Source organism: Hippocampus zosterae, chromosome 14 (assembly GCF_025434085.1).
Source record: "Hippocampus zosterae strain Florida chromosome 14, ASM2543408v3, whole genome shotgun sequence".
Lineage (NCBI taxonomy): Eukaryota > Metazoa > Chordata > Actinopteri > Syngnathiformes > Syngnathidae > Hippocampus > Hippocampus zosterae.
This window is the reverse complement of record NC_067464.1, coordinates 3600158-3613189: the sequence shown is the minus strand read 5'-3', so window position 1 is coordinate 3613189 and position 13032 is coordinate 3600158. Positions and strand designations below refer to the sequence as shown.

The following is a 13032-nucleotide window of genomic DNA, read 5'->3' as shown; positions in this document are numbered from 1 at the left end:
GACGAATGAATGAATGAATGATTATCGAATTGTGGAATGGGCAGAATGTGAGACATCAGTTTTTAAATTGTCCGGAGTAAACGTGGACACAAAACGAAATACAGTACTTGAATCAAGCGCAGACGCAAAGTACAGTGCTACCTCTACTTAATGAAATGAATGTGTTTCCTAAAGAAATTTCCAAAAGAACTGATCCAAGGATGTTTTGCTTTGGTCGGCTTTTAAGAATCCTTCGAAAGTGATTCGCATTTACGTAAAACTATCGGAAGGTCTCATGGCCCGAGGGACGAATGACGGATAGACGCAAACTGTAGAGGTCCATCTTAGCCAATGGGACGCCAGGATGATCCTCGGTCATAGCCAATAGCAGAGCAGCTCCAAGTATGTTGCGTTCAGGCAACTGCAAGTAGCTGCCCATACCGTATCTTGAAATTTTTCCCGTTGAGGCATTTCGTAAGTGGAAAATTTCGTATGAAGCGACGTTCGTAAATAGAAGTACTGCTGTATTGGAACATCGTTGTAGTTCTGATACGTCTGTTCGGTAGCTTACTCCGGGCAAACCTAAGCAGGCGCGAATTAGTCGTTGATGCGACGTAGAGGAAAACGACGCTCCCAGATGACACGGCTCCTGTGTTCCATCGCTTCTGTCCGCAAATCGTCCTGTCACTCAAAACAAAGCTTGAGAACCCAGCTCGGATCGTAAACTGAGCACTTTTCCAGCTCCGGGTCGGCACGGACCGCCGGACCCGCCCGCCGAGCGGTGAAGGCGGTCTTCCAAGTCAGCGTTCTGCACTCAGACTCTTTTCAAGCTTTTCCAGCGTTTCGGTAGCGGCTTGCAGCTTCAGCTTCAACTGCCTCGTCCTCAACCCGTTGCGGTGCTGGGCGTCCAGAAGACCTGCGGCGTGGCTCCGGAGTAGATTTTCGTGCTCCAGCTCCTTGCGCTCCAGCTCCTCCATAAGGGAGCTGTGCTTGATGGAGAGCTCCTCCAGTTCCTCCTCCAGGATCCGGAGGCGACCGTCGCTGGCCTCACGCTGGGCCTTGTCCTCATTGTGCTTCTCCAGCTGCTTCTGGAGCTCCTGCAGTTTTTTCTTGTCCTGCTGGAGGTTCTCCTGCGGGCACGACGGCTGCTTCTGGATGGAGGACAGCTGCCGCACCACGCCCTGGCACATCAGCGTGGTGAGCTGCTTCTCCAGGAGGGAAATCTCCTCCATGTGCGCTTGGTAGAACTCCCAGCTTCGCTTGAGCGCCTGGCGGAAGGCGCCGTCGTGCTCTTTCTTCAAGGACTCCAGACGGATTTGCATTTGGGTGTCCAGGACGTAGATCTCGGCTTCCAGCCTTTTCTCGGACTCCTCGAACATGGGGAGGATCATGGCGTTGTGCTTGGCCTCCAGCTCCACCTTCCTCCAGTCGTGCGGGACCATGATGTCCACCAATTTGGACGCGTGATCGAACTTGAGCTGTTCGATGTGGTTTTGGCTGTAGAGCTCTTTTTCGCTCAGGTCCACCTGCAGGCTTCGGATCTCATTCAGCGCCCCTTGCTCCATCTCGAAGCGCTTGTTGTCGTTGATGGTGGAGAAGCCGGCCCCGTCGAGCTTCAAATGCGAAACGTTGGTGTGGCACTCCGACTCCAGGTGCCGAACTTTCTGCTGGTACTTGGCCACCTTCATCCGGTGGCGCATCTTGGCCTCGTCACGCACGATGCTGCCCTCGCGGAGCTTGTCCTTCACGTCTTGGAGCTTCTGCTTGGAGATCTCCCAGAAGGCTTTGACCTGGTCCCGCATGAGACGGAAATTATTCTTCTCGTCTTGGATGCGGACCAGCTCCTCGGTAATCTTGGTGACGCGCTCCATCAGCTGCTCTTCCGACATTTCGGTCAGGGGCGTGTTTTCATTGACTTCTGCTTTCTTGCCTTTGCCTTTGCCTTTGCCTTTTCCTTTTCCTTTCCCTTTGCTGGCCATTTTGGAGAACACAAACAAACTCCACACACCAAAAGAAAAACGTCCTGCGTGTATTTTTGAGGACAACCAGTTGATTGCAGTCCGACGACTCTCACCAAGTCTAAAATGTCGTGATGTCATCTTTGCCAATGAGGTGTTCTTTGAAGAGAAGGCCGCTTCGAGATGACACAACAAGCCCCATCAAACATCATAGACGACATCTTTACGAGACGCGTGTCACGGGAACTCGCTCGGTCACACGATGACAGTTTTGAAAACGTCATTAAATATGCTCCTGTTGACACATCGGAAAAACATTTTTGCAGAATTTATTTTTTTTCCTTTACTGTACCCAGTGTGAACCAAACTGTCACAATAATTAGCCATTATTTTATTTATTTATTTATTTTTGTTGTATTTTTTCTTATCTTATTTGATGTTGTTTTTAAACATTGTACTCGTGATTTTAACTGCTTGTTGTAAGGTGTCCTTGAGTTTCTAGAAAGGCGCCCACAAATAAAATGGATTATTATTATTATTAATTTATAATTTATGTATATTATATATTTATAATAATATATATAATATTTATTATAATATTTATTTTAATAAATATTAATTTATTGTAAATTTCCCCAGTGTGGGACGAATAAAGGATATGTTATCTTATCTTATAAAATCAAAAGTATGCACCCAACCACGAGCTTTTGGCATACCACAATTTTACATGATGTACAAGCCCGAAGAAAGCTACCTTGGCAAAATGCAAAACATCAGCAAGAGTGACAACCCAAATCGGAAAGATAGAACAATCTTGTTCCACATATCTTTGTTCCAACTACTTTTTGTCAAGGAACCTAACGTAGAATGTCAACATTCTCACGGCGAGCCATAACAGCCAGACAAAACTATGCCACCATTTTGGTGTCATTCACAACAATTAAAAAAAAACTGATTACATTGACGCTATTAGGAACTGATATTTCACCGGCCTGTGAACTTTGTGCACTCTTAATCGTACATCTTTTTTTTAAAAATGTTCCAGCAATCAAACAAGCTTTTGTTGTATCTTAAAACTTGCACCGGGGGGACGTTTGGAAAAGGATTAAGTGTCTCCGAGCTTGGTTGTCTGTTTCCACCAAATACAACAGTTTAGCGCATTCCGGGGCGTCACTGATACATCTGAAAACAATTATGGTTTTTCTGTCTCGTGTTTTTCGGATGTTGACGTAAGCGCGGGTTTTTTTTTTCCCCCTTCAAGAATGGAAGTTTTTTTTTCTTCTTTGAGTTCCAGCGATGGAGGTTTCACGTGGTCCACCACTGCTGGATCCGCCTTCTTCCTCCTATGAGCAGGAGCCGCAGTCCATATAATTCAGGCTTCACGTGTGTTTGAAAAAAAAAACACAAAAGTTGTTATTTCATGCTAGAAAAAGTCCAAACACATGCTGCGAGCTTCAGAGAAATTAAGAAAGGTACGACAACGCTTGCTAGCGAGCTAGCTTATTTGAGTCCTTACTGGCTAGCATTACTGTTGTTCCTGATTTATGACTCACCGACTTCCGCTTATGTTACACTTATTTGGTAGTGTATTTTGTGAAGTTATCAGAACTGAAAAGATTTAAGAGTCAAAGTGTTTACTAAGTTAACAACTCTAATTGAAGTAGCAAAACTAGCCTTCGTTGTTCAACAGCCTTTTTTTTAAAGTGTAAACTAAAAGACCGAACGTTTGTGTATAAAAAAAAAACACAAATGATGTTATTTCATGCTAGAAAAAGTCCAAACACATCCTGCAAGCTTCAGAGAAATTAAGAAAGGTACGACAACGCTTGCTAGCGAGCTAGCTTATTTGAGTCCTTACTGGCTAGCATTACTATTGTCCCTGATTTATGACTCACTGACTTCCGCTTATGTTACACTAATTTGGTAGAATTTTGTGTGAAGTTATCATAACTGAAAAGATTTAAGAGTCAAAGTGTTTACTAAGTTAACAACTCTAATTGAAGTAGAAAAACTATCCTTTGTTGTTCAACTGCCTTTTTTTTAGTGTAAACGAAGAGACCGAACGTTTGTGTATAATAAATGTGATATTGTTTACATTTTCAGTAGCTGATAAACACGAAAAAGGTGTTTCGGGCACATTGAGACAGCAATTGTCGTGTCAGACCACGCACAGAATGTAGTTGCGGTCTGAGCCATCTGTGTCACATACGCCAATTGTGGAGCAGCATCATTTTTTGTGGGAGTGTAAAATGTGTTTGAGGCTTACAACCAAAGCCATGAACAGGAACATGCTTGCCATGAACAGGAACATGCTTTTTGATCTGGGGGGTCTTGTATCAGAAGAAACATAAATCAATCGTAGACAGGTTCCTCGTGGATAAAATTTTATTCCAAAGGGAGGGAGTACTGTCGTCAGTCCGTTTCACTCAGCATCGTGAAATTTGGCAGACATTTCTATAATGAGTAGACGCACCAAAAATCTCACGGAGCCATGCCTGAAAACACAATAGGAAGTTTGCCATTTAGGCTTGGTCGGCACTTCTAAAATTCACGCCCCCCCCCCCCCCCAAAAAAAAATCTTCCCCCAAAGCCACTTTCACTCGGCAACATGAACTTTGGTAGGCCTGTCTATCACGAATAGACTAGCAAAAAGTTTGAAGACGACATGCCCAAAAAGTGCTTTGAAGTGGCAATTTTGACTCAGGAGGCCCCTCCAGGATTCACAAAATACAATCAGCTGCCTAAATCAGATCCCTCAGCAACATGAAATTTGGTATGCCCACCGATCATGGGTAGACCCACAAAAAAGTCTTACAAAGTCATGCCTGAAGACACAGGAAGTCTTGATATTTTGGTTCAGTTGCACTCTAATGTGTGCACGTAGGTGTGTGTGTGTGTGTGTGTGTGCATGCACCAGGCAAAAAGGCGGTGAAATGTGACCACAGGTGAGCTCGCAAACACAAGTTGGGACCTGCCCCACCATTCAGCGGGATGAACCCAAGCTAACATTTGGGAATGTGTCAGCATGTCGAGCGTGAAATCCAAACAATGCGACTTGGCTCCTTTCAAATGCCTCCTTGGGAAAAAAAAAATTCTTTTCTCACTGTGTCTGTTGACAACTGAGGCTAATAATAATGGTGGGGGAGATTTCAAAATGGAACTCCCCAGTCTGAACTCAGTTTACAAAATTTGGAATACCGGCTATCATAATGTGTGAAGTCTATTTTGTTTTTCTTCGATTTTTACCAGAGAAATTTTGCCATTTGACGTTTCAGGGCAAAAACAAAAAAAAAGAGGTACCAGTACACTCTCATCATCTTATGTCATTTTCTGTTAAATTGGAAGTTGCCTGCTAAGTGGCAAATATGCGAGTCATTTTGGATAATTCTGAAGGTCCCCAGACACTCTGCCGAATGACGTGTTTTACATCCCTAACAGGGCTGTCGGGATTCTCCAGCAATACTTGAACACCTTTTCTTGTTTGCTAAAGTGCTTTGTCAGCCCTAAATCTGAATATAACATCATATGTGTGCTCAGCAATATTTACTTTTGTAAATTCATGCCAAAAGGTTACCTCACTCAGTCATTTTAGGAATCCCCCCCCCCCCCATGAACAGGAAGTAGCCCACGAGCAAACAATTGATTTCTTACCCTCACTATCATTACATTTTTTTTCTCGTGTCCTTGAAAACGAATTTTGTTCCATTCCAGCATGCTAACAAGCAACTAGCGTGTGCTGCCAAATTTTTTTGGTTTGTTTAGACTTGGAGAAATATTGTTCTTTGAGTTACGCTAAAAGCGTTCACCTAGCCTTACAATAAAAATGCTTAATTTCTGTCATTTTATGTCATCTTAAATGTCTCACCCACTCACATTTTTAACACAATAGTTGAATAACTAATTCACTCACTAGATGACCATACCATAAAGTCCTGTCAATAACACGCAATGGCGTGTACTGCAGTGGCCCCCACCCCAAAAATCATCCTTAAAAGTCTTGGTTGAGTAGAACTATTTTATGTGTTTGTTTGCGCTAGCTTGCGCTTGCGACGCTAGCTAGTCGAGAACACAAAATAAACCCCCTCCCTTTCCCTGGTGTCCTGATCTTAAATGAATTCCGATGTCTAAATACACACCCGTTCCCAGCCAAATAGAAAATGTTTCAACTCAGGGTGTGTATGAATGTGTGTTGGGGGGGGGGGGGTTTCTGACTGACCCAGAACCAGATGTGAGTTTCAGATTGGGGGCCGAGCGCCACAACAAACCTCGCCGTCTCCGCGGAAACAGTCGCTCGGCTGGCTAACTTTGTGTTTCTCGGAACCATTAACACCAACTTGCATTAAAAGAAAAAAAAAACTGTCAAACCGCACATTTTGGATTGTGGGTTTGCCCCGCCTTAACCTTCTTTACGTCCTGATAAATTCCATTTCCTGTTCTATAGTTATCATCACACAGATAATCTTTAGCGACCACTTGTGGTCTTTGGTGGTGACATCACTAAACCAAAGTAAAAGCACAGGGTGTACTTGTGGAATTAATCGTTAATAGAAAGGAAATAATGGAATAAAATAAATCTCACATTACAAAACTGAAAAACTGCTTTCCGTTAAATTTGACCAAAAAAATCATGGAAAAAAAAAAATCACAAAATGTTTTTTTCACTATTAAGCATTTCTATTGGTCTATCTTACTGGAATTGGGTTGGGTAAACGAACTTTTACCATGGTTAATTTCACTCAATCAGTAGAATTGGGTCTGACTTAATCGACTTGGTTTGAATATTTAATTTAGCGAGGGTAGGTCAGCTGATTTGTACAATTTTTGGTCTAATAAAACTGATAAAAATTCACTTTGTCGAGAATTTAGTCTTCAAATACATGTTTTGGGAATGTGCGACGAAACCAGAGTACTCGGTGAAAACTCACACAGGTACAAGGGCGAATTTACAAAATCCGCAAAGGAAGTTCCAGAGCCCGGATTTGAACCCACGGCATCAGAACTGCAAAGTGGATGTGGGAACCAACCGGCAATGTGACGCAAGCAAGCGCAAGAGTTGCTTGTCCACGCTTGTGTTGGTTAGCAAAGACACGTGATTGCCTTCTGTTATTTCAGCTTGAATCAAACCATGAAATGTGAATTCGATCGGATTTCACGCAAATTCAACTTGATTTCATCATGAAATTGTTGATTACCAAATACATGTTTGATGTAAGTAAATGAGACAGGAAGCGGCCGATACACTTTCTCGGGTGTGACATCTAATTAAAACAAAAGATAACACAAAATATGTACCCTGTAAAAAAAAAAACAAAATACATCGAGTTGTGCAGGTGTACCTATTGCAGTGTCCGGTTGGTCAGGTCCAAATTTTCGACTTCTGTCCATTTTTACAACAATGAATCGCTTATTCATAAGTGGCAAAATCATGTTTTCCAAGACTCCCTGTTGCAACACACCTGATTGAAATGAACAGATTAAATGTCAGGCTTCCGCAGAGCTTGCTGATGATCTGTTCATTTGAATCAGGTGTGTTGCAACAGGGAGACTTGGAAAACATGCACGGCAGCGGCCCTCTAGGACCTGAGTTTGACACCTGTTATGTTGTTGCCTTTAAAGTGCTCAGAGTGACATCTAGTGGTAGGAAATATATTACGTGTGCCGGTTGTGAACACACAAAATCGTTTCCAGTGTAAATACATCCACCCATACATTTTGTGAACCGTTGATCTATATAAATGGTTTGTTTCAATTTGTAAAAATGCTAAAAATATTTTCACCCCAATGTGAATGGAGTGAGATCGTATTATTTGACTTTCACTACCCAATACTGTAACTACAGTACTTGGAATTTGGTGGTGACTTGTTTCTTTTTTTTTTTTAAATAACAGAACTTGAGGGTGAAAAAAAACGTCTTACTGTAATTTTCATGCTAGCCTATAGAATGTGTTTATTGAAGTGTCAACATAAAAATGTCATCAGTTGTGTTGGCTCTGGGATAAACATGTCTGAACTCACAAGTGTTTAAAATGGAGACCACGGGATATAAAACAAAATCTTTAATCAAATACAGAGGACAAAGGCCATTTGTCCTGAGTCATGATTCTACACACACAAAAAACCCAGACAAAAACAAAACAGAAGTAGAGTGCAACCTCTAAAGTGGTGTAAGTGAAATGGTAACCACAGAACAGGATGTAGAATTTTGCTTTTGCTGCGAGACAGGAAGGGCTCAGCTCAATTTTGCTTTATTTTTGGTGTACTTTATTCCAAGTAATGTTAATTGAGTAATGCAACGTTGTCAGGGTGTCTTGTCAGGACAGTAGTTTTACTTTATTTTAATTTTGATTTAAATTGCACGACTTATTTTTACAGTTGTGACAAACAATCCTTAGTAGCCAAAAACATAACGCCTATAACCCGAGACGGCTCTGTCAGGGCTTTAGAGGCATGTAGTCTTAATTTTTGGTGTATAGTATTTAACAAAACTCAAAACTTGTGTGAGTGAAAATGCTATTGCTAATTGTGCTCAATGCTAACGCAGACGAAAGCGTGACAGGGAATGACACGGTTCTCTATCACAGCAGCAAAAAGTTTTTGTTTATTAAAAATAAGCTACCGCTAACAATGCTATTAATGCTAACATAGCTAAAAGCATATCGGCCAATAACCAAAGGAGCCTATGTTACGTCTTCTTCAAAGTGGCGGAGTGCTTTTGACTTCATCTACCAGTACTCAGGTTTGAAGTCTGATATACTGTTTACACAACACATCTGTGATGTGACACGACATTTTTTCTGACTTTACAGGGACTCTTAAAGCGGCCATATCATGCTAAACCATTTTAGCCATTTTAACATTCATTAAAAACAGCCCCACAGTGGTGTTTCCCTCCATTCAGCCATCCCTGAGCATTCTGGCTCATTCCTCCCCTTTAACTAATTCACTACCAGCCAATTCTGGACCAAGTCTGAAAAGACGTATAAAAACGTCTTTGGGAGTGAATGAGTTAAGCAACAACCCCGGTCCAGTCCAAGAAAGCGACTGTTCGCGATCTTATATGAAACAAAGTCGCCAAACCAGTGTAATGCCCCTACGGACTCAACATGTGGCTATTTTCTCTGAGCAGCCACCGATAAAACGTTTTTTTTTTTTTCAGAAGAAATTTGATCACCGTTATACCATAGGTCATATCTGATCATACTGTATGTATGATTAGAGTTAACTGTGGAAAGATTGAAATAGCATGATAAAGCTCTTCCCTTTGAGGTCCTTATTAAGAGAAATTCATTTTGCTAATTTCTCACGAATTCCCAATTTCAATCCTGGTACTCTGCATGGAAAGTTTGCCACTTAAAAAAAAAATCTAATTAAATCGCAGAATGTTGCGTTTGTAACCTTGGCTAACACTGCACTCATGTGCCATCAAATACTGTTACAGGGACATAACGTCTATATACCGTACATAAAATGAAACCTTTATTTAACCAAAAATAAGATAAAAAAAAAGAAAGTATGCATAGCTGAAAACACTACACCGCAAACTCCCAACGGCTCCAAAAGCCTCCCAACGCTCAAGTTTTGTTCTCAGGTAGAGCCGCCAAGGCGCCCGAGGAAGAGGAGGAGGAGGAGGAGAGGAAGAGAGGCGCTTTGTAAACGTCGTTCCAAGTGCGAGGTTCCCCCCCCCACTCGACAAGAGATGACGTGACGCTCCACTCCGCCCCTCTAGGTGTCTTCTTCCTCCTCCTCTTCCTCATCTTCTTCCTCTTTGCGGCTGGGCACCGCCCGCTTCCTCACGGCCTGTTCTTTGGACTCGGGGCGGCCTTCGGGGGAGGCCCTGCGGGGCCGCCGCGTCCTCCACGCCTCGTCGTCTTCCTCCTCCTCTTCCTCCTCTTCGTCGTCGTCGTCCTCCTCGCCGTCGGCCTCGTGCTCCTCCTCCTCCTCCTGCTGCTGCTGCTGTTGTTGTTGTTGGAGGAGCCAGGCCTGGTCCCCCGTTTGTTTCTCTGTGCGTCAGCGATAAGAGTGAGGCGTTGCACTGACGCTGGGCTTTGACGGCCAACAGAGTCGCCATGCTTTTCGATTTTTGGATCTCAGCAAAACAATTTGCTGCCTCCGCCGGCGGCAAGAGTCAAATTCGGTGTCGTTTTGAAACAACTTCTAATCATTCTGTCCTGCAATGCGTTTGAAATAAAATTAAAACTTACTCTGATAGTAGTCCGAGGAGAATCGTCGCGACGGGAAAACAAAGTCGGCGATGAACACCAGCAGCTGACAAATAATAGCAAATATTGTTGTATGCTACTTTTTAAATGAATCGAGAGAGCAAAAAGTTCCGTTTTTGCTCACCAGTCCCAGAGCGAGGCCGGAGAAGAGCGTGGCCAGGCCGAAGATGACGTATGAGCCCCACACAGGAATGCCCAGTTGCTCCGTCATGTAGTTATGGCAACGCTGGGAGAAAAGCCAGTTTCACTTAAAACCGTTGAATTTGGTAGGCCTGTCTCCCAAGAATAGACCCACAAAAAGTCGCAAAAAGCCACGCCCAAGATACAAAAAGTCGGCCATTTTGGTTTGTGTCAGCTGTTTTAGCTCAGCAACGTTCAATAGATTAAAAAAATAAAATTCAGCCCCCCAAAGTCAGTTTCACTTACCGATATGAAATTTTGTCTAAGACAAACAAACCTAAAAAAAACTGTGGCAATAAGCGATACAGTTGGGACGTCTTTCATGAGAAGACACCCCCACAAAAAACAAAAAAAACCAAACAAAAAAAAATCAAAAAAAGCCATGTCAAAAATTCACGAATTCCACCATTTTTGCCTGAAATGACCAGTTTGGACTATTTTGCCCATTTTCAGGGCTCCTTTATTTTATTTTTTTTTTGTCTGACCGCTTCCATATTTGAACCACTTTTCATTAATTGCAAAGGATTTGAGTTTTCGACACTGAGCAAGGCGATGACGTTGAATGAATCACCCTAAAACACAAACGCTTAAAACTCAGCTCCTCCAGGTGACAACTTGACCACAACTCATTGAAAATTCAGCCCCCAAAGAAAATTTCACCCCCCAAAAAAAGTGTCAAAAACCCAAACGCACAAAATATGCCACTTTGCTCTGTAATTTTTTTTAATTCTATAATTTTATTTTATTTATATTTATAATTTGAAAGATGTTTGTTGTTTTTTTTCTCTTTCTTCTTTCTACATACATTCTTGCTGCTGGAGGCTGTAAATTTCCCCAGTGTGGGACGAATAAAAGATATCTTATCTTATCTTATCAGTTCCAAGGTCGAGACTACCTGAAATGTTGCTCTTTTTACCGCTTCCCCTGTCGATTACGATGTCCCACATAATCTAAGCAACTTTTCTCCTCGAGTCTTATTGTCCTCTCAAAGCGCCTGTTCTAGATCTTAAAACGTGGAGAAAACTTACCCGGATGAACATGGAGAGCTTGAAGAGAGCAGACATGGAATTCATTCTACAAAAGATGACCAAACAAAAGACATTAATTGGGACATGAACACAAACACACACACAAAAACTATTGTTTTGTTGACAGAGATTTGATCATATTTTTAAGACAAACAAACTATATTGGAACCTCGTCAGTCAGAACACCCAGACGTGGTTCGACAAGACAGAAAAAAAACGATGCGGACTCACAGAAAAGACGAGGGTGCGAACCATGAGCAGACCGGCTCCACCACACTCCACTTCTTTTCGTCCACGAAGCTGAGGAAGTCGTCCTTGGTGCGTGCGCCCCGGTACTTGCGGAAGACGCCATCTTTGCAACTGGAAGGCGCAACAAAAGTAACACCAAAAGATAAATAAATGCTAATAATATACAATATAATAATATTTGTTTAACGCTTTATTATTATTCATAGTTCAGAATGGTCGTAAATTAAAAAAAAAACACTCAAAGTGGATAAGTTGCGAAAAAAATTTTTTTTAATGGAAAACGACAAAATGGTTAGGCATTTGTTAATATAAAGGAAAATTAATTTATCTCGACTTCAATCAGTGACGAAACTTATTAACACTGTCACCAACCAAACAAGTGTGGGGTAAACAGTCAGTAATTCATAAATCATATTACAAGAATAATGTAAAAACAAGTGTGTGGCTATGTAAATGATATGTAAATGTGGACTTTAGGCACTCAACTTATCGAGACACTATATTGATATAAATATACACACATATAAAAAAATAAAATAAAACTACCAGCTGACCAAAATAAACACTCCACCCCTCAATTCCTAAATTACCGGCTTATTTTGAAAATTGCTTTCTACTACAGTATACTGTGATCGCAGGAGAACTTACTGGTAAATGGTCGGAAGCGACGTAATGATGAATCTGCCACTAAGACCTTCCAAGTGAGAAGGACAGCAAGTTTAGACTCTGTAATAAAACCATAAAGTGCTTTTTGTGGGGCTCTACCTGGTTGCTCCGTGACGTCCACCTTGGCTATGTTGACCCCCATGTCCTCCCCCCAATCAGCAAACTCCTTCCACACGGGTTGGAGCTTCTGGCAGGCCGGACACCAGGGCGCATAACTGCCGGGTGGGAAAAATACTTTTAACTTGTTGAGACCCGAACCTCAGGCAGACGTACTAACCATAAGACTACAAGTAATAAATAGACTGCTACCTTGTATATATTTTTAGCCTATAGCACAACTAACATAGCTTAACAAGACAACTTACACGTTAACTAAGCAAGACGAAATTAACATTTCGTTTTGGCTTTTGTTTAGTTTTTGTTTTTAATTTATCCATCCATCCATTAACTCATAGGTGTCAAACTCAGGTCCTGGAGGGCCGTTGCCCTGCATTTTTTTCCAAGTCTCCCTGTTGCAACACACCTGATTCAAATGAACAGGTTCAATGTCAGGCTTCTGCAGAGCTTGCTGATGATCTGATCATTGATCTGAGTTTGACACCTATGAATTAACTGAACAGCTCTTTATCCACACAATCCTATTTTTCTCTCCATTTTGGGGGGTCAGAAAAGGAGGAAAACTTTTTTTCTGGTTAGAGAAAAACATTGACTCTTTCGTTAATGTTAATGTTAGTTAATGACCTCACATTTAAC

At 42.0% G+C, this 13032-nt stretch overlaps 2 protein-coding genes and 2 long non-coding RNA genes across 5 annotated transcripts in view; 1 reads left to right on the top strand and 3 right to left on the bottom strand.

Moving 5' to 3' along the window:
• Positions 1-570: 570 nt before the first annotated feature.
• Positions 571-2045, bottom strand: LOC127615097 (dynein regulatory complex subunit 4-like). The gene has a single exon (XM_052086647.1). The coding sequence runs from the start codon at positions 1956-1958 to the stop codon at positions 780-782; it is 1179 nt and encodes a 392-aa protein (XP_051942607.1). The 5' UTR covers positions 1959-2045; the 3' UTR covers positions 571-779.
• A 5935-nt stretch (positions 2046-7980) lies between these two features.
• Positions 7981-9091, bottom strand: LOC127615106 (uncharacterized). Its single transcript, XR_007966816.1, has 2 exons — positions 8956-9091; positions 7981-8880 (listed from the first exon to the last, which is right to left on the bottom strand). It is a non-coding gene; the product is annotated as an uncharacterized LOC127615106 (long non-coding RNA).
• Positions 9092-9396: 305 nt separating this feature from the next.
• The window catches only part of tmx1 (thioredoxin-related transmembrane protein 1), a 4331-nt gene continuing 695 nt past the window's right edge, over positions 9397-13032 (bottom strand). For both annotated transcript variants that reach the window (XM_052086649.1, XM_052086648.1), the window contains exons 2-8: positions 12379-12494; positions 12262-12307; positions 11596-11724; positions 11365-11410; positions 10281-10382; positions 10139-10202; positions 9397-9937 (exon numbers count right to left, since the gene is read on the bottom strand). In XM_052086649.1, the coding sequence (XP_051942609.1) occupies positions 9660-9937; positions 10139-10202; positions 10281-10382; positions 11365-11410; positions 11596-11724; positions 12262-12307; positions 12379-12421 (708 nt within the window). In that variant the 5' untranslated portion in view covers positions 12422-12494 and the 3' untranslated portion in view covers positions 9397-9659. The remainder of the gene's footprint in view (positions 9938-10138; positions 10203-10280; positions 10383-11364; positions 11411-11595; positions 11725-12261; positions 12308-12378; positions 12495-13032) is intronic.
• Positions 12725-13032, top strand: part of LOC127615107 (uncharacterized) — a 25284-nt gene continuing 24976 nt past the window's right edge. The window contains exon 1 of the long non-coding RNA XR_007966817.1: positions 12725-12819. This is a non-coding gene — a long non-coding RNA (uncharacterized LOC127615107). The remainder of the gene's footprint in view (positions 12820-13032) is intronic.

Excerpts from the sequence above, each read along its gene's own strand:
- LOC127615097 (XM_052086647.1), bottom strand. The coding sequence starts at position 1,958 with ATGGCCAGCAAAGGGAAAGGAAAAGGAAAAGGCAAAGGCAAAGGCAAA.